The 26,287-nt window shown below is 48.9% G+C and overlaps 2 protein-coding genes across 11 annotated transcripts; one reads left to right on the top strand and one right to left on the bottom strand.

The window, feature by feature from the left end:
- Positions 1 to 510: 510 nt before the first annotated feature.
- On the bottom strand, positions 511 to 6,365 carry TMEM80 (transmembrane protein 80). 4 transcript variants are annotated; one of them, XM_039552520.1, is made up of 6 exons: positions 6,336 to 6,365; positions 4,047 to 4,063; positions 3,654 to 3,782; positions 2,759 to 2,831; positions 2,565 to 2,657; positions 511 to 1,633 (listed from the first exon to the last, which is right to left on the bottom strand). In XM_039552520.1, the coding sequence occupies exons 3-6, from the start codon at positions 3,654 to 3,656 to the stop codon at positions 1,428 to 1,430; spliced, it is 375 nt and encodes a 124-aa protein (XP_039408454.1). In that variant the 5' UTR covers positions 3,657 to 3,782; positions 4,047 to 4,063; positions 6,336 to 6,365; the 3' UTR covers positions 511 to 1,427. The 4 variants fall into 4 exon arrangements, with proteins under 4 accessions (XP_039408454.1, XP_039408453.1, XP_039408452.1 ...); XM_039552519.1 differs by lacking the exon at positions 6,336 to 6,365 and having other exon boundaries at positions 4,047 to 5,158; XM_039552518.1 differs by lacking the exon at positions 6,336 to 6,365 and having other exon boundaries at positions 3,654 to 5,158.
- Positions 5,248 to 26,287, top strand: DEAF1 (DEAF1 transcription factor). 7 transcript variants are annotated; one of them, XR_005601985.1, is made up of 15 exons: positions 5,248 to 7,188; positions 7,963 to 8,060; positions 8,416 to 8,545; positions 9,401 to 9,547; positions 10,342 to 10,481; positions 11,095 to 11,160; positions 12,038 to 12,164; positions 14,057 to 14,185; positions 14,945 to 15,073; positions 16,852 to 17,102; positions 18,829 to 18,907; positions 19,445 to 19,493; positions 19,831 to 22,210; positions 22,752 to 22,817; positions 24,514 to 24,531. XR_005601985.1 is itself a non-coding variant. In XM_039552516.1 (13 exons), exons 1-13 carry the CDS (start codon positions 6,120 to 6,122, stop codon positions 25,712 to 25,714), a joined length of 2,547 nt encoding a protein of 848 aa, XP_039408450.1. In that variant the 5' UTR covers positions 5,248 to 6,119; the 3' UTR covers positions 25,715 to 26,287. The 7 variants fall into 7 exon arrangements, 2 of the variants coding, with proteins under 2 accessions (XP_039408450.1, XP_039408451.1); XR_005601986.1 differs by lacking the exon at positions 19,445 to 19,493; XR_005601983.1 differs by having other exon boundaries at positions 19,445 to 22,210.

Genomic DNA, 26,287 nt, shown 5'->3' with positions numbered 1-26,287 from the left:
AACCTGTGCCAGGGCCTCAGCACCCTCGGAGTCACAAATTATCTCATCTCATCCAAACCTATCCTCCTTTGGCTTGATGCCACTCCCCCTCATCCTGTCACTACATGCCCTTGTGAAAGGTCCCTCTCCAGCCTTCTTGTAAGCCCCCTTTAGGTACTGGAATCCTTAAGGTTGGAAAAGCCCTCCATGATGATCAAGTCCAACCACTGAATGACTGAGGGATGAAACTGGGCCCTTCCACAGAACTTCTGTGTCTTTTGTCCCCCACCAGAAAGCAAAGAGCAGCATGGCTGAGGTGCCACAGGCCTGCACCCCACTATTTTCAGCCCCTGGCGAGTCCAAATTAGCTCAGACCTTCTCAGGGCAGGAGAAGGGGCTATACACAACAGCAGGATCAGGATCAGGCTGAGAAGAGGCTTTCACACACATCCAGGCTTGCCCAAGTCTTCCTTTGGGTGACTTAGCTGGAGCCCAAGATCTGAACAAGATGCTCTGCACTTCAAACACTCCTTAGATCTAAACCATTATTTATTTGAATGAATAAATAAATACAAAAATAGGAACTTCTGAATACAAAATCGGCTTCTTCAAAAACCCAGAAACTCCCAAAGCTTTCCATTAACATATATTTTTGATACAGTAAAAAACTGTGCACTTGCACCAGTTAGAAGGTAAAAGACAGGCTTGAATGTAGTAATTTTTGCAGAATAGCAGAAATAAGCACATTTAACACCAAACAGAAATAAGCCTGCCAACATGCTGTTGGACTTTTAAACAGGACAGAAGGGAAAATGAATGGTGAATGGTTTTGTTAATTTAAAAGCCATCCTGTTTAACCAAACATCCCCTCACGCAGTGTGTCAGTAAGAATTGGCTGCCAAACCTTGTGGCTTGGCTCTCCAGGTATGCACAAAACCCAGTTCCACTCTCCCCCACTGGGATACATCGGGTTCTGCCCTACTAAAGTCAGGGAAATTACCACTGAGGTCTAGAAACACAAATGAGAGCAGGAGAGCAGCTGTGCCCTCAAACATGGACGTGTGCGTGGCAAGGCACAAGTGAGCCCTGGCCTGATTCATTTCTGTGTCACTTGGGCTGCATGTTGCTGCTGTGCCATGAAAACTCCCACCATGCCAGCAGCACTGGCTCCTACCCTGTGTTAGGAGTGGGTAATTAGTACTGATCCCTGGTGAATGCCAGAGCATGATGGGTTTTGCTGATTTATCCCTTGCCTTTGCCCATAAATAAGCCAACGGTGGGACAGCGTCACACATCTGCTGGGCAGGACGCCTCTGTCCCCAAAACTTCTAATTTAAACAGAGAGAAGCTTTACAGGGTTTTTATATACAAAGGAATTCAATAGTGGAAGTGAAGCCCCACTCTTTCAGAGAAGGAATGTGTGGCGGGCTTGTGGGAAGGGGCCAGGCTCAGCTGACAAAGGCAGCGATGGCCATGACCTTGAGCCCCGACTCGAGCCCGTAGGCCGAGAGCAGCACCGCGTTGAGGAGCACGTCTGCCCACAGCACGTAGGTCTGCCACAGCAGCAGGTACACGCACAGCACCACGCTGCCCACCGTGAGCCCCAGGCTCAGCCCCAGCGGGGCCTCTGCTTCTGTCAGGTTACCCTTGAAACCTGCAAGGAAACAGAAACCAGAGGTCTGATTTGTTCTGACAAGAGCTCAAGCTGTAACTCGAGAAGATTTCTGCTCAAAAAAGGCCCTGGACCTTGCTCTTACCGAGTCCTAAAAAAGCTCAAAATACATTGAAATACCAGCCTAAATCAAGGCTCTGCCAGCAAACAACAAACCCAACACCAAAGACAATCCATTTTGAAACAGGAAAATGAACCAAGGTTAATCTAAACAAGAGAGCCACCAGCTCATCAGTTGATAGTCACAGCCAGGGCACCTCTTCTTACCACAGAGAATCACTTCTGAAGCTGCACCGTTCTGAGCACTCATCTTCAACCGCCCTGAGCCCCCCAGCCCCGCACTCACACATGGTGACCTCGGTGCACTCCAGGAGTCCAATCCTCATTTTCAAGTCTTATTCCCTGCTAATCTATTCCTCTTTCAAATGACTGTCATTGTGGAGAAGCTGTCCTTCTCTCTTCCTTGCAGCTTATTTCCAAGCTCAGCTCAGTAGATTTTGGTGTTTAACTACATTAGAGTTGAAACCTGCTTCTTTATTCATGGATCGGGCTCCAAGCAAATATGCAGAGAGCTTTAAGGCAGCAGAACAAATCCACCCCTAAAGACACTCAGATTGATTCAAGAGCCTCACCGTGCATAGATGTCTTGGGAATATTGAGCAGATTTTAATGGTGATTTGGGTTTTTTAAAAATTGGACTTGAAGAAGTTTTAGCATGCTCTGGACAGGGTCAGGAGGCCCTTCCTGCCCTTCCATCTTAGTGACAGGAAGGTGTTGGTGGTGCTTGCAGGTGTCCTCAGGAGTGAAAGGAAAGGTGTAGGGGTCTCCAAATATCTGCTCAACTAACAGACTCCATTTCCAAATCATTCATGTTTACAGATTACATTCCAGGTGCACTGATAACATGACCTACCCAAGTACAATCGAAGCACTTCCAGAATGGCCAAAAGGAAAAGCACAGCAAGATCAGGAGCCAAAAAATCATCTGGATAACTGAAAACTTGACCTGGAGAATAAACCAGAGTAAATAAAGCAGGAAAACACAGCAGGACAAAGCCCAGCTGTGCATCAGCACGGCCTGCTCTGCGGAAAATACCTGCAACTTACTTTTGTAAATGATCATTGCAAGAGTTGCCAGGAAGTAGAAGATGTAATAAATCCCATTTACATAAAGCAGGATCTGTAAGGGAAGTGATGACAGCTGAGAACTGTTGTTAAGGATTTCTCATAGTGATGAGGTGGGATCTATTCCATAAAATCACCATTTCCCAGTAACCCCAAAATATACTGCACTCTCTCTCCATACTGAATGGTGCAGCTATGCCTGGCCTATGGGGAGGGTTCAGGAAGGAACTTGAGGCTGCAAACACCACAGGCTGGGATAAAAGCTTGCTGTTTCAGGCTTGGCTTTAGTTCCTTTTTAAAGGAATTTTATTTGGTCTGTAGTGGGGCATCCATTAGCCTGAGGAAGTGGGGGGGATGCATATGTACATTGCCCCAGACTACTTCTACTGACCTCTTTGTCAGCCTTAAGGAAGTTGACAGAGAGTTGGCAAACTCCATCAACCTTGTGTTTGGAGGTGGCTCTGTGCAGCAGCCAGGCCTTGTTCGTCCCCACAGCATGGAAAAGCTGTCCTCCATACCTGTCTGAGCTCAGCTTTGAGATGCAAATTCCTAAGAAACAGCCTTAATTCACTCCCCTCTTTCCCCCAGCCCGTTTCAAATCCTACAAATATCTCCAAGCAGGGATTTCAGCCCAGGCATCTTTTACAGGAACTGCCCATCCCGTTTCTAAACCCACCCACGCACCATGGATGGATTCCAGTTCCCAGAGCAGCTCATTTTATTAACACAGAACCAGGTTTTGGGGTTTTTCCAGTTGAAGGAAGGTGGAGCAAAAAATTACTAGATAGGTTCTAAGCATGGAAATCTCCAGAGCCAAGGGTGTCTCCTCCTAGGAAGTTACTTGGATCTTGGCAGGAGTAAAGGTGGGGTGACTTACCATAAGAGAGGAGGAAGTTACTACTGAGAGCTGCTTTTACTATCTCTTGTCAGCTGTGTCAGCTGTCTGTGAGCTGTGATGCAGGGGGTGTGTCCAGCAGTCCATATATGCAATTTTTAGCCTCCTTTCCTAAGAAAATGAGTTAAGTCATGACTGCAGGGGGGCTAAAGGGGTTTCTGCAGGAGCCCATCAGGGCCAAATCCCAGCTAAACCTGCACAAAACATCTTCCCTTGGAAGCAATGGGGTTGTGCTTCCTGTGGATGACGCTGATGGAAAGCTCAGGAGCACAGCCCCAGCACTGTGCAGAGCTACTGGGGAGAAGATAGGAATCCACTTGAGGCAGTCTTCTTGAGGATTCCCGCATGCAGGGAGCAGTGGTACAGAAAGGATACAATCTCTGATGTTCTTCCTTTGCATGGAGAAGGAGAAAATAAAGAGAAGAAAATAAGTCTAAATCCTGAAACATTCTAACAATGGTATCTAAATGCTGGGAGGAATCTCTTTTTTCACCTTCCAGGAACATTTATTGTTTTCCAGATAGTGGAGCTCAGGTTCCAAAAATAACCTTTTCACCTAGATGAAGCCTAAAACAATTTGGGGGAAATCCCTACTGGGAAAAGCCACTTTCAGTGAGGAACTTTAGGCTCTTTCTAAGCCTGAAGGAGTGCACAGGCATTACCCAGAACTTGTTCATCCTGTCCTTTCCCAGCAGATGACACTTCATCCCCTCTAACTATGCAGGAAGGAGGTGAACATGGGAACCAGAAGGGACCATTTGCTTGTAAATTGTGAGAAAGTTTGTGGAGAACACAGAGCTCCAGGGTTCCTCTAAATACCATCCCTCCAAATGTCATCTGTCCGAACCAGTCCAACCCTTCACAAAGTCATTCCACGTCCAACCTCAGTGTGTTCTGACTGCCCACAGGAATCAAACCAAGTATTTCCAATGACCCAACCAACACATTTCACTTTCTTATTATTTTCTGAAAAAATCACATAAAATTGCCATGCAACATGACAGCACCGACCTACTGGAGCACCTCTTGAGTTCCTCATTAATATTCTCAGCCTCTCTGAGACACAGTTGGGATTTCTGTTCCAGGGAGAGTAAAACCTGTGAAAGGCCATTTCATCTGTCTGCTCAGGGACAGCTCATCATTGTCACGCCGCCATCCTCATCCCCGGATTCCTGAAGTCAATGTCCTCTTCACCTCAGATTTTTATGCACTTAGGCCCAAATTAATTCCCCCTAACTCCAGGCAGCTAATTAAGGTGTCCAGTTTGGGAACACAGTGGAAACAGGCACATGATTTTAGGTGATTAACGTGTCCATGACCTGAAATGTCTCCTGGACCTGATCCTCTCCTCTCAGCTCTCTGTACTGGGACTGGGGGCTCTAAAACTCATCCTGTTACTTAGGAGTGACACGACAAGGGAGAATGGCTCTGATAATGGAAGAAATTCTTCCCTGTGAGGGTGGGGAGGCCCTGGCACAGGGTGCCCAGAGAAGCTGTGGCTGCCCCTGGATCCCTGGCAGTGCCCAAGGCCAGGCTGGACAGAGCTTGGAGCAGCCTGGGACAGTGGAAGGTGTCCCTGGCCCTGGCAGGGGGTGGCACTGGATGGGCTTTAAGGTCTCTTCCAACCCCAACCATTCCAGGATTCCATGTTCATTCAATATCCAAAAGTGCAGCTACACCACTGATGCTGAATTGTATGATGGTTGGAGTCATACAATTCCCATAGGCAACTCTGAGTGGATTCCCTCAGGGCAGTTCCCCAGCTTTGTATCTGAACTCTCCTTAATCCTTTCCCAGGAGAGGGCAGTGAGCCTCCTGCAGCCGCTCCAGGCTGGGATGGCAGCCACTGTTCCTGAGGATGTGCTGCCTCCCCCAGAGCGACCGGGACATTCAGGGATAAACCCTGAAACCCCACAGCACACCCGGGAGAGGGACTCTGGAGTCAAGAGGGATTATTAAACCACCTGAGTATATCATTTCAGTGCTTCACCCAACAAAATCTTACGTATTATGGTTATTTATCCAGGCTGGTGCTGATTTTAGAGTGAGTGACATTGACAATGGGGATTTGAGGTGGAGCATGGCCCATTTTCTAACAAAATGGCTTCATTTTTAACATAAAACTGTATTAAAGGCAGCAGCTGTGGTGAACATCACCCAGAGCACCTCACTGCACACTTGGGATTACAATTTTTTTTTTACGAATTCGGCAAAAATTTTCTAAACCACCCATATCTACTCAGGGCAGAAACTTACATTTTTGGGAAAAAACTTTGACCTCTGTGAAAGATTTGGAAATTAATGATTTTGACCACACTAAGGATGAATTTTTTCCCCTCTGGATCCCAGCAGTTCCTAATTTGAAGCAAAAATGTGGATTTTTATGCGGCGTCTCTCGGCCTCAGGAAAGCGTCCTTCCCGGGGTCAAGGTGCCTCCTCAGCCCGCACATGCGCCAAGGCTCTGCTCACGCGCCACCGGGATCTGCCTCAGCGTGTCGGGGCTGTCGCGATATGCCACCGGGGCTGGGCTCGACCTCGGCCCCGCCTCGCTCTAGTCATGTCCCCTGCAAGAGGTCACCTCTAGCACGGTGGGAGATAGCCCTCCCCGGTGCCCCGGAAAGGGCTGTCGTGCCGCTGTCGCGCCGCTATCGCGACACCGCTCACCTCGGCTCGGCACCGCCATCTTGGCACCCCGCCCCGCCCGCCGGTCCTCCGCCGTCCCGGCAGCCCGCGCGCGGCCGCTCGCCCCGCCCAACCCGCCTTCGGGCGCGATCGGAGCGTTCGGCCCGGTTCGGTCTCTTTCGGGCGGATTCGGGCGCTGCCCGTTCGGGCGTCTCCGTTCGGGCCGGCGATCGGAGCTCGGGTGCGATCGGAGAGGACTCGGCACACATCGGCGCTCCTCGCTACCGCCTTCGGCAGAGATCGGAAACGGCTCGAGCGCGCTCGGGACTCTTCGCCTCGCCGGGCCGCACCGCTCGGGAACTCGGCCGCGTTCGGGCGGGCTCGGGTCTCACCCGATCCGTCAGGTACCGCTTCGGGCCGCGCCGCGCGGACTCGGCCGCGCCCCATTGGCCAGCCGGCAGGGAGCGCGCGCGCCGGCCGCCTTCGCAAGGGGCCCGAGCGGCTCGGGCCGCTTCGGGCCTCATCGGAAGTCGGTCGGAAGGCCCCGAACCGGCTCGTCAGCGTTCGGGCAGACTCGGCGCCGCTCGGCTCGCCGGCCCCCCCCCCCCCGCCCGCAGGGCCCCCCTCAGGCGCGCCCGGGGGGGCGGCGGGGCGGGCTCGGCCACCCCCGGCCCCGCGCATGGAGCACAGCGACGGCGACCCGGCCGCCGGACAGCTCGGCTTGCCTGCGGGACCCGGGCAGCAGCAGGAGCCACCGCAGGCAGCGGAGGGGAGGCGGAGCCCGAGGAGGAGGAGGAGGCGGTAACGGTGATGGCGGCAGACGCCGAGCACATCGAGATGGGAGCACCGCCAATGCCAAGCGCCGACGAGGCCGCCGCCGCCGCTGCCTTCGCAGGTCAGGGCGGGCAGCGCTCCCTCAGCCCGCCCGGGGCTCCCCCAGCCCGGCCTCCTGCCCCCACACAGCCCCCGGGGCTCGGGCTGGGACAGCGAGCTCCCTCAGGGAGCGCTCCCACCCCCTCACCGAATCCCACACTCCGCCCCTTCACACACAGTAAAGGGCGGGAGCCGCCCCGTGCACCTGAGCCACACGGCCCCGTGGCCCGGGTCACGCAGGGTGGTGCAGCCCAACTGCGGTGCCGCAGAGCCCAGAGAGCCCGGCGCCCGCCCGGGTGTCTCCGGAGTTATTCTTTCACCCTCACCCCACGTGAAAACCCAGAGGTTCGAGCCAGTCCAAGCGCTGAACACCACAGAAACGCTGGACTGTAAATTTGGGCAGTTCTTAACTGGACGGAGCGCACAGGTCATGGCACCATTGGAATTAATACGTGACAGAGGCAGTCAGTTGTTCCATTTATCCTGATGTTTGCCCGTCGCCCCTGTTTAAATAAAAGCACCGCAGCTCGGAGTATCCCTAGTATAGGTGCAATACTTATTTTTCCCTTAGTTCATCACATGCTGATAGTGACTGCCCTGGTTTCAAGGAGGTTAAAGCCTGTTGAACTCAGAGATGAATAAAAATTAGAATGATTGTGTTCATAACAAAGGTGCCATGAAAAATAAAATTAATTTCGAGTAGGAAGAAAGAAGGAACTTTTTTGTTGTTGTTCAGCTGTTCATCAGGCTCTCTGCATGCAGTAGAACATTAAATTAACCCTGTTTTACATTCCAGAAGTCACCACAGTGACAGTAGCCAACGTGGGGGCCTCTGCAGACAATGTTTTCACCACATCTGTGGCCAATGCAGCTTCAATTTCAGGACATGTGTTGGTAAGTCCGTCCTTTCATTTGAGGGCCTTGACAAAGTTTCTCAGGTAAATGAAAAGCTGTAGTAAGGTCGAAGACTTGTTTTCATTGTAACATCCAGGCTTTAAGCCACAAACTCATTAGCTGGGGGACATACAGGGGTTTTATTCTTAGCTTTTTCACCTTTCCACCCCCGCGTACTCATTTTGTAACAGAACTGATGGCCTGGAACATGAAATCTTTGAATTTGCTTGTCCGAACACTCAAAAATTGACCTAATAACTGCCATACTGATTGGAACTTTGGGTTTCTGTGGGTTATTGAAATCTATTTGTGTTGAAGTATTTTAATCAATTTAAACTCTTTATTTCTTCTGTAGTCTGGGAGAACAGCCCTCCAAATTGGTGACAGCTTGAACCCTGAAAAAGCCACTCTGATAGTGGTGCACACGGATGGCAGCATCGTCGAAACCACCGGGATCAAGGGGCCTTCGGCACCTCTCACACCAGGTATAAGACAGTCTGCTTGTGGTGGGTCACTCTCCCAGAGGGATGGGTTCTTCTCCCCCCTAATTGTCTTTCTAGAATCTAAAAATATGTGCATAATATTATAACGATAGTTTGCCCTCTCTTAAAACCATAAAGTTGTTCAGATTGGAAAAGACCTTTAAGATACCAAGTCTTCACACAGTGTTTTGTGTTTTTCTTGGGAGTACAAGAATGCTTATTATTTTTTAAAATTTTTTCCTGTCAGAAATGTGTTTAATTTCCTCATTCTTTGCCCTAATCCTGGCAAAGAAGCTGCTTGAAAAACCTTGCCTTGCTACTGGGCTTTTTACACCCATCCCACCCCCAAGGGCACACGAATCATTTTAACATGGGTAATAAAAATCCGAGTGTCCCAGTTCTGCACGTGTTCTTTCCAAGGCTCCTGGAGCACATTTTCATGTCCATTCAGGTCACTGGCTGATACTTCAGTGTCTCTATCGGTGAGGTTTTGTTCAGGGCTGCCTGGCAGTTTCCTTGCTGCCCACAAGATGGCACAGCAAACCTTCAGTGCTCTAAAACTGCCCACAGGATGTGCTCTGGGAAGGAGAATCTCCAGCCAGCTCCTTACGCCGTGGCTTACAGGTGGTGTAAGGATCAGGTCACAATCTCAGCATGAATTCCCTATTAGAGCCTGTTTCCTCAGGTCCTCTTTGCTTAATTACCAGCCCTTCTCGGATCGTTCAGGCTGCTCCGTTGTGGCAGGGGGGGTTCCATCTGCTCCAGTCAACCCCTTGGCATATCACCCAGCCGAGCATGGGATGGAACAGCCACTCTGCCTTTTGGTTGCTGTCACCTTTCTTTTCTCTTTTCTCCAAGGACCACAGTCTCCTCCTACCCCTTTGACAGCCGTCCAGGGGAAAAGCGGAACCAAGTACAACTGGGACCCGTCTGTGTATGAGAACGAGCTCCCGGTGCGGTGTCGGAATATCAGTGGCATTCTGTACAAGAACAGGCTCGGCTCAGGTAACTGCCACCCAGGCTGAGGAGTGGCACAGCTCCTTCTGTACTCTTCTTTTAATCAGGCTACTCTTAAGGGCTGATCATGAGAGGAAAAAAGCCAAGAGAATTTCCAAGCCAGCCCAGTTCCTTTTGATATTATTGTTTCCTTTTGTTTTGCTTTTTCTTCAGAGGCTTTTTAACTTTTTCTTAAGCCTGCAAATATCCAGGCTGCCATGCAGTGTGTCTCCTCAGCAACAGGCCAACTCCTCTTAATTTTTGTCTCATGAGTAGACTTGTGTTTCTGCAAAGCTCTGAAGAATCCCTGCTGGAATGCGAATAGAGAGTTTGTCTCTTCACAGGGCTCCTGAGCTCCTCCTCTTGTCTTTTATCCCTGTGGGGAAGCTGGGGAAGCAGCAGCAGAAATTGCCAGCCAGCTTGGCTGCCCAGTGCAGTGCTTGCTTCATGGACAGAAAGTTTTCTTCAACACAAAAAAGATCAGAAATTTAAGTGCAAATTGAGGAAAGACTTAAATTTGTGGTGTTTATCCAATAAAGACTTCTCTTTCATGTGGAGGAGTAATTTTTATAGCCTTTTGAGGCCCAGAGTTGGAGCTCTGACCATGCCCAGTCGTTGTCACAGCCATGATAATAAATGGACATAGTTATCTCAGAGCAATGGGAAGCAGCCAATGGGCAGATTTGGTGGTTCTCACAGATTAACTGCTATTTTGTCCAGCAATTTCCATATTTTCTTCTTCAGGGAAGTGGCAAAATTATCCTTAACCAGGACTAACAGCGTGTTGTGGTGCTTTACTTCAGGAGGCCGTGGCAGGTGCATTAAGCAAGGGGACAACTGGTACAGCCCCACGGAGTTTGAAGCCATGGCGGGGCGAGCCAGCAGCAAGGACTGGAAGAGGAGCATCCGCTATGCCGGGCGGCCCCTGCAGTGCCTTATCCACGTAAGGTTAAGTTTGCTCCCTCCTTTCTGCAGGAAGGGGCAGCTGGCGCCAGGTGCTGATGGCACAGGAGCAGCGCTCGCTTTGGTTGAGAGTCAGTGACGTAGGGGAATTGTTTTCAGTGTGTCTCAAATAGCACACTGGGAATCCTGCTTATACTGGAAAGAGTTTCTGCAGGGTGAAGCCCAGCCTTGAGCTATGCCACAGGAACTGAGCTCTCACCCATGATACTGTAATTCAGTAACCTGATCTCCTTCCGTGTGTTTGCCTGACACATATTCTTCACTTTCACCATCCATTATTTGGGTCCTTTATTTGAGTCTCCTGGAGAACTTGGCATTGCCACTAGGCTGACAGTTTCTGTTTGGGCAGAAATCAAGTTTCAAATTCATATTTCCTGGCATTTGGGTGTGGAAAAGGTTTGGTTTTCCTTTGCTCTCCTCTGACCCTCTCACCCCATTGCTCTGGTGTGGTGAACTGGCCTCTCTGTTACTGTACAGCATCCAGGAGGGAATGGGTACCACTATGGGAGCCATCCACATTTTTTAGCAGGATCAAGGTGTGCTCTGGGTGATTTTGGTGACTCTCATGCTGAACTGGTCACTTCTGATTCCAGGATGGGATTTTAAATCCCCACGCTGCCTCGTGTACTTGTGCCGCTTGCTGTGATGACATGACACTGGTGAGTGGGGGGCTTTACATCCATTACTTTAGGAACTAATTATTTTTGTTGGAAAAACTAACCAGTCAAGCTGCCGCAGCCCTTGGGCGAGCAGGTAATGGGTGTCCTGGGAATTGAGTGCCCTGACACGTGAGTGTCTCTGCCCCACGGAGAAAGGAGATAAGGAACTGCTGGCATTATTGCAGAACAGCCTCAGTAAAACTGGATCATACTGCTTTTTTCTTATTTTCTTTCTCCTAATTAATATATCTATGCAAAATGCCTTTTGGGGATGTCAATGCTATTTGTGATTTTTCACTCAAATTTCACAATGTTTTGATTTGGAAAAATATTTTTGTAAAGAAGTAACATCATAATCTTATGACAGATCAATATTATCATATTAAAACTGCTTAGTTGATTTGGGGTTTGGTTTTTTTGTTTCAAAAGTGAGGTTTAAGTCCTGAAAGCAGAAGACTTTAGCTTGAGCTGGTGCTTTGCCTTTCTTTTCTGCTAAGAACTGACTCATGTGCTTGTTTCCTAGCCTGGAACTTCTTCCTCTCTTCTCCTCCCTCCTTTTCTCTTTTCTTTCCACCATTTTGGCCAGCAGCTGATTATCTGCCCAGTTCTACTCCTTAAATAATAGTGGGAAGAGGTTGAATTTGTGCCTCTTCAAATGGAGGGAGCCGGGTTTAACTTTTTTTTTTTTTCAAAGTTCTTTTTGTTTGGAAAACTTTCAGGTGTTTTGGTCAATTGTTGCAAACCACACATCATCCATGGGGATCCGTGCTGCTGTTCCTGGAAAGATGAGAGTAAACCCAAAGTCTTCAAAGAGGTGCCTCAGCTAATGCCTTCTCCTTTTTTCTTTTCATTTTCTTTCCGGTGTTGTTCTGCCCAGAGCGGCCCTATACGACTCTTTGTGCCATATAAAAGGCGGAAAAAAGAAAATGAAATACCTGCAACTCCAGTGAAGAAGAATTGCTCCAAAAACATCACTCTGCTTCCAGCCACTGCTGCAACTACGTGTAGGTTCTTTTCTCCTGGTAAAAATTGCTCCCTTTCTTTGGAGAGTTGCCCCACTAGGTGTTTTATGTCTGTTAGTGGCTCCTTGGAACTGTCCAACTGAGAAAAATGTCCTTTTTTTGGTCACATTTTTTTCATTGGATGGTTTTATTGGCTCAGTGTCACTTCCTATTTTACAGAAAGTAGCAGTGTTGCCACATCTGGACACAAGTTGAATGGGAAAAAGTGCAGCTCTAGACTTCCAGGAAACTCAGGCTTAAGCATCATGACATGCTTGTGCAGTGAACAGTAGGTTTCATATTTTGTGCTGAGAGAGGTTTGGATTATGTCCTATGCCTGGAAGTGTTCAAGGCCAGGATGGACGGGGCTTGGAGCAACCTGGCTTAGTAGAAGATGCCCCTGCCCATGGCAGGGTGGTGGAAAGAGATGACCTTAAGGTCCCTTTGAAGCCCAAGCATTCCAGGATTGTATGGTTATAGTCTATGATTATATTGCCCCCTGTACCAGCTCTCAGTGGGGGGAGAACTACAGAGTCCTGGCCTGGATCCATAGTGGATTTCAGGTAGATTTTTCACAAATAACAATTGGGAAATTTCCTGCTGGAATTAGATTTTGGGGAAGGCTGGCCCTTCTCTGCTCTGCAGAAATCCCCATTCCATCCCCTGAGCTTCTTTGTGTCCCTTAGAAACTGGAGCAAGGTTTTTGCTATTCCTTGCAATACGTAGAAAAAACATCTGGAAGCAGCTGGAACGAAACCCCCAGCCTGAAAGTTGTTAATGAAGGAGGCAGAAGGTGATGCTTTGATCTGCACATCCCTCTCCAACATTCAGCACGCACTTTGTTACTTACTGGTTTGATTGGCAAACCATCTGTGTGAGAACAGGAATTAATTTGCAAGCTGATCCAGCTCACACATCCCCCGTCACATCCATGTGTCCTCCTGCTCTCGGCACACTGGCATCATTTGGACAGTAAAAGTACAAAGTGAGTTGAGGAGGAAGCAACAGAAATGTAAAAAAATAACAAAACCCGTAAGATTAGATCATCAGCAGCAGTAGGAGGAGAAACACGCAAGGATTCTGCAGAGTTGTTTCGTGGCTTTGGGTTTTTTAGGCCCCAGATAGGTTTAATCTGTATTGGTTTGTTCTGTGAGGTGCTGTGAGGCTGCTCGTTCTCTCATGCTGGCACTGGGAGAGGGAACTTCTTGTTTTGGTGGCCACATATTTCACCAGCCCAGGAATTTGTAGCTACCGTATTTTAAAATTTAATTTTTGTGTGCCACAGAATCAGCCCATCACCAATTAATGGTGCCAGTTAAATAATCCTCTCTAAAAAGGGTTTTAAACATTCTGAAGCCACTGAGGTGTAATTATCCAGAAGGATTTTGTGCCCTGTTCCTTGCATTGGCCAAGCACATTCTATCACTTTGTGTAGATAAACGGCTAAAATTGTTCTGGAATGTCATGGAATTAGCAGTAGTCCACAGGTTGTTATGTTGATTTAAGTAGCAACAATCATTTTTGCTAAAATTGTCATAAAGCAGCCAGAAATTGTTGGGGTGTGTGGCCTCACTGAACCTTTATGGGAGGTGCTAAGTTATGGTTCGTAAAATAACTGAAAAGGTGGTGATTTGGGAGGTGTTAGGTTGTAAATTAACGTTTTGGCCTCGTGCCCCCAGAGCCTTGGAAGGACAGTAGAGCCTTCAGAAGCCCTTTGGGGCTTTTATTCCTGTTTCCAACCGCACTGGTCACAGGCGTGATCCAAACTGGGTTATCCCAGGCTGGTGGTCTGTGAGTACCCTGAGCTTGGATGGTGCAGCACAGGGATATGAACAGCTGGACGGGTGTGTCCTCCATGCTGAGTGTTAATTATGAAAGTGCTTTAATGTTTTCAGTCACCGTGACTCCCTCTGGACAGATCACAACCTCCGGGGCACTGACCTTCGACCGGGCGTCCACCGTGGAGGCCACGGCCATCATCTCGGAGAGCCCGGCACAGGGGGATGTTTTCACTGGAGCCGCTGGTAAGAGCTGAGGCGTCTCCCAGACAGCCATGGGGAGGAGGAAAAGAGGGTTGGATGCCCACTGCTGTAGGAAGGAACATTTTGAATGCAACACAAAGGATTTATTTCTCAAGGGAGCCACTCCGTAAGGCACTGTCCTTCCTGTGGAGTCATTTCAGCAGCTTGAAATCCTAGCAGTTGCACCAAAGGAGAAACTTTGCCCAGGTGTGGCAGCTGCTAGTGTTCACCTCTGCTGAGTTCCTGGGATTTATGTTCATCTCTGTAATTTATTTTTCTTTACTCCTCATTTAACCTAAAATACTACCAAAAAAAAAAAAATCCCATACTAGGTGAGGGTTGAAACTGAGTGAAAAATGCCAGAAAAAATCAAACAAAATATAAATGCATGACATACATTTCAGTTCTCTCAATCTGAGTCATGCTTTGGGTTGTGAGCTCTCCTGGGGGAATGATCCTGCTCCGAGAACCGGAGTTTGGAGCCCTGTGATGATCGTGGATATGATCGTGGATATTTCAATGTGTGGGAGGGAACCAAGGAACCTGTGGCTCTAAATGTGAAAGCAGAGCATGGTGGAGCCAGAACCAGGCTTCCTTGCTTGCTGACTGTGAGAGATCATGCTGCTGTTTCGCATTTCCAACCCTTGGGAATTACCACAGAGTGAGGAACTTGTATAAAATGTAAAGAAATGGGGGTGAAAGCAGCATAAGAACCACCTGCCAGGTGTGTTAGTGATTCCCATGGCCCTTGTTCTCCTGCAGTTCAGGACACCAACGTCCAGCAGCCTTGCCGAGTGTCTCATCCAGAGCCTCACTATCCCAGTTACCAGGACAACTGCCAGATCTCACCTTTCCCTGAGGCTGCACTGCCAACATCTCATCCAAAAATCGGTATGTTTGCTCTCACTGTGCTTGAATTTCTTCACATCTTTCTCAGCAAAGGGCAGATTAGGGCAGAAAATTAAACTTTGCTCTATTTTGCTTGTCAGTTTTACAGTTACTAAGATTTGGACAAGCAGGTTTCCACTCTGTGGGAAGTTTGTCACTCTTTATTGGGAACTTTGATTTGTTGGTTCTGCCGGAGGCAGCTGCTGTGATTCTGCATCGTGAGTCATCTTGCATTCCCTGCCTTCCCTAAAGTTCTTGCTTCCAGGCTTTTGTCCTCTTTGGGCTCTGTGGCTGAACATTTATTTAGTGTTTGGTCTGAGGAGAATGAACCCCTTTAAAATCATGTCATAGAAGCTTTTCTAGACATCCTCACATGGCTTTATGACTCCAGTGGTGCATGCTGGAGGTACTTTTGGGCAGGTTTGGTGTCAGTTTTCAATCCCCTCTGTATGACCTTTATTTATTTATTTATTTATTTGGACCAGCACAGGATGTTCCTGGTCTCCAGAGTCAGATCTTCTTGTGTTAAGACTTAGTCAGATCTTGATGTTACTAATTAAACATTGATTATTTTTTCACCGGTGAATACTTTCGCTTGCCTGAGGTGCTTGTGCCAAAATGAGGAATCGGAAGTAATTCCTGTTTGATATGTTATCAAATGGCATGCAGGGATAAATATTGTGCTGGAAATGGAGAGTGGGAAAGGCTCTTGTGCAAACAGACACTGATAAAAAAGACCGGTTTATCTCATACTCATATCTAAGTGCAAATAGTTCCACGCCACTTGTGTGCAAATTCATTAAAATTACTGTTTTAATTAAGGACATTTTGAGGTAAGAAGTCTGCACAGCCCTGAGCCTGGTAGTACCTTCTTTTTGCTGGTAAAGAATTCAGTGAGGAATGTCGAGGTCAGTGTTGGTAGATGTGAATGTCTTGGACTGAGTTTTATGGCAGATGGTATTTATTGCATTTTGGAAAAGTAAAGCCAGATAACATTTCTTCCCGGAATGTTACCTAAGCTGAGCTGACGCTGTGTATGGTGGAGTTCCTGGGTCTGCATTTAATTTCCTCATAGCTTGATCTCCCAGTGTACATGCACATCTAATATGAAAAGTAGCTGCTTCAGTGACACAGCAACTGCTGGGTTATTAAAGGGCTTCCCAACCCATGGTTTTGGGAAGTGCATGTTTGGAATACGCTCACTTGGAGGTATTGGTGACTGTTTGGGGTTAAGTCCAGTGTCTGGCCAGGGTTATGTAAAGGTCAGAATTCAGGAAGCACAGATGTGGATCAGTGCCTGAGTTTTGTGGTTCGCAACATGAGAACTGACATCTGGGAAGGAACATCAGGATGTTTCTGTAAAGTATTGGGTCACTGAGTGACTTACTCTAACCTTACCTAGCCATGGCTGAAGGAAATGTTGTTGGCAGTGGTGGAGGAGTTCCTGGGAATGCCACTTTCACAGTGGCATCATGGTGCTTCTCCACAATAGTGCTGGGAGGTGTTAACTGTTCCCAGAGCATCCAGGTCAGGAGGAGGCGTTCTTGTCCTGTGGTTTGAGAGTGCCCATGGGCTTGTTCTGCACAGACCTGCACTTGATGTTGCAGAAGGAATGATCTGTTTAGCAAAAACTTTCCTGGATTGGAAATTTTGCAAACGATGTTTTAAGAAAGAAACCAAACAACACAGAAAAAAACCAAAACCCAACTCCCCCCACCCCCCCTTTATGGAAATGAAATGCCCTGACTGTCTGTATATTCTCTTTTGTTCCTGATGTCCAGTGTTGACCTCTCTGCCTGCCCTGGCGGTGCCCCCCACGACGCCCACCAAAGCCATGTCGCCATCGGTGGTGAACGGGCTGGAGGTGACGGAGCAGCGGAGCTGGCTCTACCTGGAGGAGATGGTCAATTCCCTGCTCAGCACAGCACAGCAGCTGAAGACTCTGATTGAGCAGGCCAAGCAGGCCAGCTCCTCCTTCCGCGAGGCCGCTGTCACACAGGCCAAGATCCAGGCTGATGTGGAGAGGAAAGAGGTAACTGTGCCACAGGGGCTGAGGGGGCTCAGCCATGGGCACCTTTGGGGCTGAATTGGTGAGCAGAGCAATTCCCGGCTGAAGCAGTGGTCTTGGAAATTGTTTCTCCAAGCCTTGAGAGCAGTGTTAGCGAGAGAGATCTTCCCAAGTTATTTGTATCATGGGGAAAGGAATAGAGTGCTCTGGGATTCCAGGAGCTGTGGGCAGCAGGCTGGTTGTACAGACTGTTTGGTGTCACGATCCTGAGCTCTTCCATCAGCTGTCCATAAATTTATGGGATGTGGGCACTGGGTCCTGGTCTGAGAAAGCTGATGAGTGTTCAGCAGTGCAGTGGCTGCTGTCAGGTGAGCCTGTTGGAGGCTTTCGATGGGATATATGGAACAGCTTATCCCAGAGTGTATGGGGAAGTGTTCTGTCCCAGTGTAAAAGAGGGAGTCAGGGAGGAGTCGTCTTGACAGACTTCTCCGACAAAAATAAAGTACAAATGCGACAATATTATATCTGAGAACCGTTTCTTCATAAAGAAGGGTAAGTGTCCTACCGAAGTGGGATGGGAAAGAGAGCAGAGAGGGGAAAAGAGAGATGGAGAAAGAAATAGAAGACAGGGACAGCGTTACCACAAGAACCCCGGCGCTCTGTCAGGGTCAGCTCAGCAGGCGGAGCGTGCGAGTTGCAATCCGCAGCGAGCCCCCGCGGCGTTCGTTCAGTGGTTCAGGGCACGATCTTCAAGCGGCGGCAGCAGCAGCGGCAGCAGCAGCAGCAGCAGCAGCGGCAGCAGCGGCAGCAGCAGCAGCAGCAGCGTGCCTCCGGCGTCGGCTCAAGCTGCCTTGCGCGGCTCTTGTGAGCGGCTGGCGGCGGCCGCAGGCTGCGACTGCGGGCTCGGCTGGGTGCGGGCGGCGGCCACAGGCTGGTCGCTACGGGCTAGTGCTGCGGCGGGCCGGTGCGGCGGGCGGCGCAGGAGCCGCGGCGGAGGTGGCTGGCTGCGGCGGCAGCCGCGAGGTCGCCACGGCAACGAGCTGGTTCGCGGAAACGGTGAAGCAGGGCAAAGCAGGTATGGGCAGGGAAGCAGGACCACAGGAAAGAAAAGGCGAGGGGAGGGAAAGAAGGGCCAGGCTGACCCTCCGAGCGAGCCCCTGAGCCCTCCAAGAAAGCCCGAGCTCCCCGGTGTGTCGCAGTTAGCTGCTTTTATGTGCTAAGGCTCCTCTCACAGCCCGATTTCCCGGGCATTTTTTCGCGGGCATCCGGGCATTTGCCCTACGGGCGGGTGCGGGGGCTGTTCACAGCCCCATCGTGGAAACCTTCTCTGCCCTGATGGGCTGCCAGGCGAAGCTGCCCCTTGAACAGGGTTGCCAGAACGTGTCCAGCCCCTGTAGGAATCCTTCACCTCATGTGTAGCATATGTTGAGGCATAAATAAAAATCAGACGGATCCCTCTCAGGAAGATAAGCAGTAACGTTTAGAGGTGTCTTGCTGAGAACTGTGCAAGCAAAGCTGATCTCACAGGAGTCCTGTGGTAGGACTGGCAGGCTGCCTGGCCTCACAGGAGCCCTGGCTGGTTCCCATATTCTCTCTTGTGGACAGGGATTACCCACAACGACTGCCCTCTTCTCGCTGCTTTTCTTCTCTGTAACTGATGCACAGTAGGGATCTTGGATCCTTCTGACCACCAGCTCATGTATGCACCCAAGTATGGCTCCATACTGAATGTGCTCTCCCTCTCCCACAGATCCACAGCTGCCTCTTTGATATTCTTTGCCACGTGGGCTCTGCTAAACTCTCCCATACTCTGCATCCTTGATGTGCAGGTGTGTGATATGTTGGGAGTGTAATCCTTCCCTGCCTTCCTCCTGCAGAACAGGTGCCAGTGCTGCTGGCCAGGTTTGGGCTGGCTGCTGCTGGAAAGCTGCACAGAGTGTGGGACACTGAAACATTGGAAGCTTTGGCACAGTTCAGAGATAAACATCTGCTTTCGTTTAACTTCACTCTGCTCTTTTTCCAGTCTGTGTGCATCTTCCCTTGTGTTTATCCTCACAGTGGTTTCTGGAATGGTTGTTCAATCCCTTCTCCACACCCTCTGATCCAAAGCCAGCTCTCTTTGATGTTCTTCTAGTTACTTCTTGTCTTGGGAATGGGAGTTAAAATCCCTCCTGTGTATGGATTAAAGCTGACTTGACATGGGAAGGATGAGCACGTGATTGTTTCCAGAGAAAACCCCTTTCCCAGGAACTACTGCATCCCCAGTTACAGCACTTGTGTCTCATCATTCTCTGTGTAATGGGGGTCTGCACACTTGTGCATTTTGGTAAAACTGTGTGCTCATGGTGGTATTTTTTGTCATCCAGACAATTCTGAGCTGTGCTGGCTCCTGGAACCATCTGGGCAGTATCACAGGTAGCTATCTCTGAATTAATTCCTGCTTGTGAATTCCATATTTGGACAAAACTCCGTGTTCCTGGATACAGGGAAGCAATTACACTAGAGGTCAAAGAATTGGCTCACTGCTTTTGTGTTGGTCAAAGGGCCTTTCCCAAATTCCTTGTGGTTTGTAACATGAGTCTCTTTCCTACTCTGTGTGTGTGATCCCATGGCTTTTTGGGCAGTTAAGGTGTATGAGAGACAGATTGGGGGGGGGGTCTTCCTGCCCTTAAGGTGGGGGATTTTTTCTGAACCAATTTAATACAAAGGAAACTGGTGCTTTATCACCACTTTGTGTTTGTTCCACTGACAGACCTTCCGAGGGTGAGCAAACAGGGGGCACCTTTCCTGGTGGCGTCGTTGTGTCAGAGCTGCAGAGCAAGGCTGGACCACAGATGAGATGGTAACAGAGACGCAGACTCAGCTCTTCCTGGAGGAGTGACTTAGTACAGAGCAGGATTGTAGAGACCTGATAGAAACAGGCTGGTTCCCAAGTGGATACACAAACTTAGGTGCCTTGTTGTATGTTACACATCACTCACTATAATGTGTTTCGGTATGATATTTATTATTTGATGTGCTTTGGAGTCATTAAATATCACAAATGAGCTGTCCTGCTCCCATAGAGCAGCAGTTTGGTTGCCTTAGCTTTAAATAGCAGGAGCTGTGCTCTGTACTGGGCTGTGTTGGTGCTTGTGGGACTCACGCAGCTCAGAAGTGTGTCTGACATGAGGGTTTTGCACTCTGCCTCCCTACTCATAGGATCTCAGCCCTGTGCCAGGGGCTGGGGACATCCTTATCCCTTCTGAAGGAACTGTTCCAAGTGCTGGAGCTAAAGGCTTCACCAGCAGGGAGGTGTTTTAGCACATAATTTAGTGTTTTGGCAGTTCTGACATGCACTCAGTTGCTCTCTTTGCACTTCCTAATTTCTGTAAATTTGTTCAAGGGTCATGGTTTGTTGGGCAAATTTCAAGACTGAGGACCTCCTTCAAATTTTATTTCCATCTTTCCCACAAGTCATTTTGATGCCCCTGGGTAAGTCCTTGGCCTCACTGTGCCTCAGATGAAAATAACCCTTCCCAGACAGCTTGTGCGCAAGTTTGCAAAGTGTTAGGATTCTCTGAGTAAGGTTACATTTGTGTTACTTAGAAGTCCTGGGGAACGACATCCTGAAAGAAAAGCAAACCATGAGCCCTCCAGCACCATGTTATATGTATGAACTTCCAAAATGTGTCATGATATTGCAAGAAATTGAAATGTTGAGATATTTACAAGGTTTTTCCGAATTGCGGCATTTTATGTGGGATTAGTTAAATACAACTGCTTTGGTGGAATCTCGTGTGGCTGTTAAGAAAACAGTTCTTGAGTATCATTAGTAATTATAATTAGGTTGTAGCTGAGTATCTGATCCTTAGGTTAGTATGTCCATGTTGGATTTACTGCATTTTTTGGTAAAGGAAAGACATTTAGGAATTCAGGGTGAGTGGGGTAACAAAGACTCAGTGTCTCTTGCAATGGATATTTGACATTTGCAGATCAGGCCCAAAATGAAGAGTTTAAGGACAGGACTGACATGTGTTGGTGTGCTTGGGCAGTGTAATTTTTTTGAGTGTGCATTAATCCATTGTTTATATCAGATAAACTTTAGGATGGGGAGATTACACATGCTCACCAAATTCTGTGCCAGCATTGCTGGGGGATAATAAAGATATTCAGGAGCTGTGTTAAATGGATTTTCTGTATAAATTGAAGAGAATCAGTGTTGAAATCTGACAAGTGTTTTAATTGGAATATCCCTCTGTAAAGCAGGGATACTTCCGGAGCCCTGCTCATTTGAAAGCAAGGTGGAAAATTAAATCAGCAAACAGCTGGGGCATCTGAATGCTTTTTTAGAAGGATTAAACCAATTCAGGACTGGAGAGTATGAAATTAATTTAAAAAGGGTTGGACAGTTAAGAAATATGTCTCTGGTCAGCAAACAGTGCCTTGTGTACTCCAAACTAGCAAGCGATACTCTTGGGAATTGGAGGTTCTGGGTTTTGTGGAGCTGTTTTTGTGAGAGATCTGAATGTGTCTGGCTCGTTCCTCTCTCTTGTCACACCTTTTCCTTCTCCATGGTTGGTGCATGGCTGGAATTGCCATGTCAAATAGGCCAGAACCAAATCACACCCCTGGCAGGCCACAGCAAGAAGTTTCCCTGCCTCCGCCTCCATCTGCCTGGATTTTTTTAACTTAATTTCTGTCATGGTTATATAAAGGTTTTGAAGGTTGTGGTTTCACAGGAGAATAAATACTGTGCTCTCAGGTCATACACTTGTAAATTAAGCCTTTTATCTCCTTATGGGTTGAGTGAACTCCTGGATGAACCCGCTTGGCCTGGAGGACGGGGTTCAACTTTTTTCAGACTTTTTAACTGTTCCAAATATGTTTAAGCCAGGGTTAGCACATAATTAATTTGTGATTGTGTTTGGGTGTTGTTGGTTTGGGACTCCTGTCCCCCACTGTTGAGTGTATTGCTGCTACAACAGGTACAGCAGCACCTGGTTGGGCTTGAGCTGATGTGAAGTGACTCTGCCAGGCAGCCAAAGCGGGCCCAAAGCAGGCTGTGAACATCACCTCCAGAGAAGTGATGGAGTCACAACTTGTTCTACAGCCCTCTCACTCTTCTGTTGCAAGGAGGAGTAATGGTTATGGTTAGTGCTGTTCCTAAAGTCTTAGGTGTGTTGATTTTGTCTGGGTATTTTTCCCCCTAATCCCATCTGTTGGGCTGTGCCTTCTCTCCAGACTCCTTTGCCTCTTAGTGGATTAGGATCACTGGACTTGACCCAAAATTTGTCCCCGGAATGTGCCACTTGTCCCTGTTACCTTGGCGTTTTCCTCATGTTTCCTGTGTCAATTTCCCAGTTCCCATGTGGGGGGGGTTGCAGTTAAACCCCCCATTTTAAGGACAAGTTTGTGGCTGGATGGAGTGGGAAGCTGGGCTTGGAGGACATGCTGTACTGAGCTGGCAGTTTGCCACCTCAGGCAACCTGCTCCTTGCCCTGTCTCCGCATCAGGTGACAGTGTCCCTCTCCTAGAAGGGAGGAGTGAGGGGCCGCCCTGTCCTCTTGCAACTGCAGTGTGGGGCTGGGCAGACACAGCTCAGCGTGGGGAGCCTCCATCCCAGCGCCCTTTCCAACCCCTCACGTCATGCTCTGGCTGGGAAATGACACATCTGGTGTGTTTTCCTTGCAGCAATACCAGAGCCAGTTATTCCAACAAACAGAGGATGTGGACGGGAAGACAGAAATCATCATCAAGGTAGGCTGGGGATGTCTGGTGTTGTGAAGAGCCTTTTGGTCTTTGTCTCAGTCCATTTAAAGACACAGAGGTTTTGTCATTGCTATGGAATCCTGTGCTCTGTGTCTGGCCTTCTGGCAAGGGATCTGAGCCCTTCCTAGTAGGGCCAGTGCTCCAAGCAGTGTCTCCCGTTTCCCACGCAGTTTTCTATGCTCCTTCAGTGTCACCTGGCCAGGTTCATCAGTCTCCCTCACCTCTGAGTGGTGGTGCTGCAGCTCTGGTGGGTGGCTGTCACAGAGCTGCGACAGGAAGAGAACTCGCTTCCTTTCTGTCCTGTCAGCTGGTTTTCATAACTCCACGATTTCCTCTGGCTTTTGGAATGGGAGTTAGTTCTGGACCCATGACTGAAGCCCTTAGAGCTGTGTTGCTCAGTTCTCTTTCAGATCTTCAGGTACAACCATGCCCCGTGTATTTTCCACATTTTCCAGTAGCTGTACAGGTTACAAACAGCCCCAGTCAAGTGTCCCCTCAGGGCAGGCTTTGCAAGTCCCAAATCACAGCTTTAAGCCATTTTTGGTGTCCCAAATCCCCAGCTGCACATCAGGAGCACAAGCACAGTTCAGTCTCACCAGCTGTTCACTTCAGGTACATGGAAAGGTGTGAGAAGGGGTGTTAATCAGAGCACTGATTTTTGGGGTGGTTGTGCTCAAAGAGAGAAGGAGCCTGGAGGAACTCAAGAGCCCACGATACTTTTCACAGCCCAGCAACGCTTCCTGTCACTGCTGCTGACGTGCTAATGAATTGTCAGGAGTTTAATGAGCTGGAAGTGGAATGCTCTGTGAAGTGCTTATTTTGGTGGCAGTTCAATGCTGTTTCCACCTAAATATACAGGTTATGTTAATTGATGTCACCAAGATAAGATGAAAGCGATAGACACAAAAACATCCCTTAAAAAGCAGGTGTGATTTTTCACCTGTGTATCCTATCTTGCCTTGCTTTTGGATTTAAATCCTTGGTCCTGTTAGAGCCTTCTTAATTCGACTCCTGTTTCCCTCTTGGTACACTCCTTACATAGTCATAACTGGGAAAGGACCAAGGAACATAGGAGCAGATCCCTTTTTCCTCTCTAAAACCAGGGGAAAATTACCTGAAGGTCCCATCTGTATTCCCAGTCTGTTGTCCTTCCTCAGTCTCTCTCTCTCAGACGTACACGGGCTTATAAACCCAACAAAAGCACCAATGAAATCTGCCTTTAAACCTTTAAATTTGGGATAAACTCAGAGCTTGTGTGTCAACAGCCTGTGCACAGCCTGACATGTCTGGTTGGGATACACCCGACTCCTGCAGTTACCTGGCTGATGGATACCTGACCTATCTGGAGGGAGGTTTGCCTGGGGTGGTGGAGATGGATTTCTGTGACCACTCAGTGTCCACCCACAGTTTTGGAGAGCTTCCTTCCCAACAGAAAGGAAAACAGAGGTGCATTCCATTTTCCAAAGTGATCCCTGCTAAAAGAGCAAGGAGAGTGGGTCTCTGAGGGTGTATCCAGAGGCTGCTGGGCCTGTTTGTTGTGGGTTGGTGTGCTGAGGGTATTTTGGAAAACGGGAGCTTTTCCCACTGCTCTGGCATTCCAGCCGGTCACAGCACCTCTGTTGCACCTCGGTGACGCCCCTGGTTTGTCTCTGTGTGACACGTCCCTCTCCATCCCTTCCCACAGCAATCCTGCGTCAACTGCGGTCGGGAGGCCACCAACGAGTGCACAGGATGCCACAAAGTCAACTACTGCTCCACGTTCTGCCAGCGGAAGGTATCAGCCTGCTTGTGACTTGGGATTCAGTTCCCTGGACAGGGCTGCGTGACCTTGGGGACAGCCAGGCAGCTCAGGCTGTCACCTGATGGGTGTCAGCACGGAGGTAGAAACGGGCAGCACAGCCATTCAGTCAGAGCAGAACCTTGTGTGGGTCAGGCATTCCAAACCCACACTGTCAGTGCGATCACCAGCAAGGCTGTAGTGATGGGGCAGGTCTGCAAGTCAGGACAGGGTTAAAAGGGTAGAGAAGGTCCCCAGGTTTGTGGACACCTTCCCAAAGGTGATGCAAAAAATCTGAGCAACAGCAGAAATGAAGCATGGACACCTCTCTGGGAACTGTGGGGAGCTGGGAGCACTTTTACAGCCCCTTCCTGCTGCGTCCTGGTGAGCTGCTTCCTTCCTTCTCTGCTGCTCCTACCATGGTACCGAGGACATAGTTCTCCTTTCCATTATTTGTGATGGCTGCAGGTGATACAGTGGGACAGACTCTACAATTGTGAACTTGGGAGGTGGGAACGGGTGTGAAGTACAGTGGAGGAAGCTGCTGTGTGTCATGTTTCAGACCAGTCCCTTACAGTGAGCCTTGGCCCCTGCTTGCAGAGGATGGCCAGTCACAGCTCTGCTGGGTGGTTCAGCTGAGTCAGCTGTCCTGAATTTAGTCAGTTCCAGGAGGAATCTGTTCTCCTAGCTGAACTAAGATCCTGGCACAGCACTGTCCTTCAGGAGCGCTGAGTGTCATGAGCTGCCCTCCAGGAGAGGCTTTAAGTCAAGGTTCTGACTCAGTAAATTTTCCACCTGGCACTGATATCCTGGACGTCGGTTTGTGTGGAGATGGCAGCATTCTGCTTAGTCCGATTCCACCTCTTATACTAATCCAGTGCGTGGCTCCTTTGCCCTCCATCACTGGTCTGGTTCGTGGAGAGAAGGTGCTTCTCACACAGTGAGGGCCCTTCTTCAAGGGCCTGTTCTGCTCACAGCCTTTCCCTCTGCTCTCCCCTGGCAGGACTGGAAGGACCACCAGCACATCTGTGGCCAGTCAGCCACGGTGACGGTGCAAGGGGATGAGGTGCACGTCCCAGACAATGTCATGGAGAAGGTCACCGTGTGAGGGTTCTACCTCTGCAGCTGCTCGTGGACACACGGGGCCGGCTGGATCGGCAACCGGCAGGAACGGTCTCTCCTGTGCCAACAGCACTCTCCTCACTAGCAGACTCATTTTTCATTGACTTTTTGATACTGTGACAGCATTTGTCTACTCCCAATCCCCTTCCAAAGCTTTGGATAATACAGACTGTGAAAACTTCATTTGGAACCCTTTCTCTTCCGTCCCAGCCCTGACTGGCTTTTGGAGGCTTTGCCTTTGCCTGACTGGATCCTCCACCATGTGGATTACAGCAGTCTCCTCATCTCTCTTGAGATGGATCTAAAGCAAGTGCTGCAAGATCTGCCAGTGCTTCCTCCTGCCAGGGCCTCCCTACCTCTTCTTAGAGAAATGAATCTTTGTTTGGTTTATTTAATTGCCTTGACAAAGTCAGTACAAGTTCTTAGTTTGGTATTGAAAGGATTTTTGTTTTCCTTGTGTTCCGTCTGTGCTGGGCAAATTTGGAACACACTGGAGCGTCTCCAGTTAAATATAGTTGAAAAATAACATGTTGTTAAATAAAATGCGGTGAAAGCATGA

Source organism: Corvus cornix, chromosome 5 (genome assembly GCF_000738735.6).
Source record: "Corvus cornix cornix isolate S_Up_H32 chromosome 5, ASM73873v5, whole genome shotgun sequence".
In the NCBI taxonomy this organism is placed as follows: Eukaryota; Metazoa; Chordata; class Aves; order Passeriformes; family Corvidae; genus Corvus; species Corvus cornix.
The sequence above is the reverse complement of the archived record's forward strand: the minus strand, read 5'-3'. Positions and strand labels throughout refer to the sequence as shown.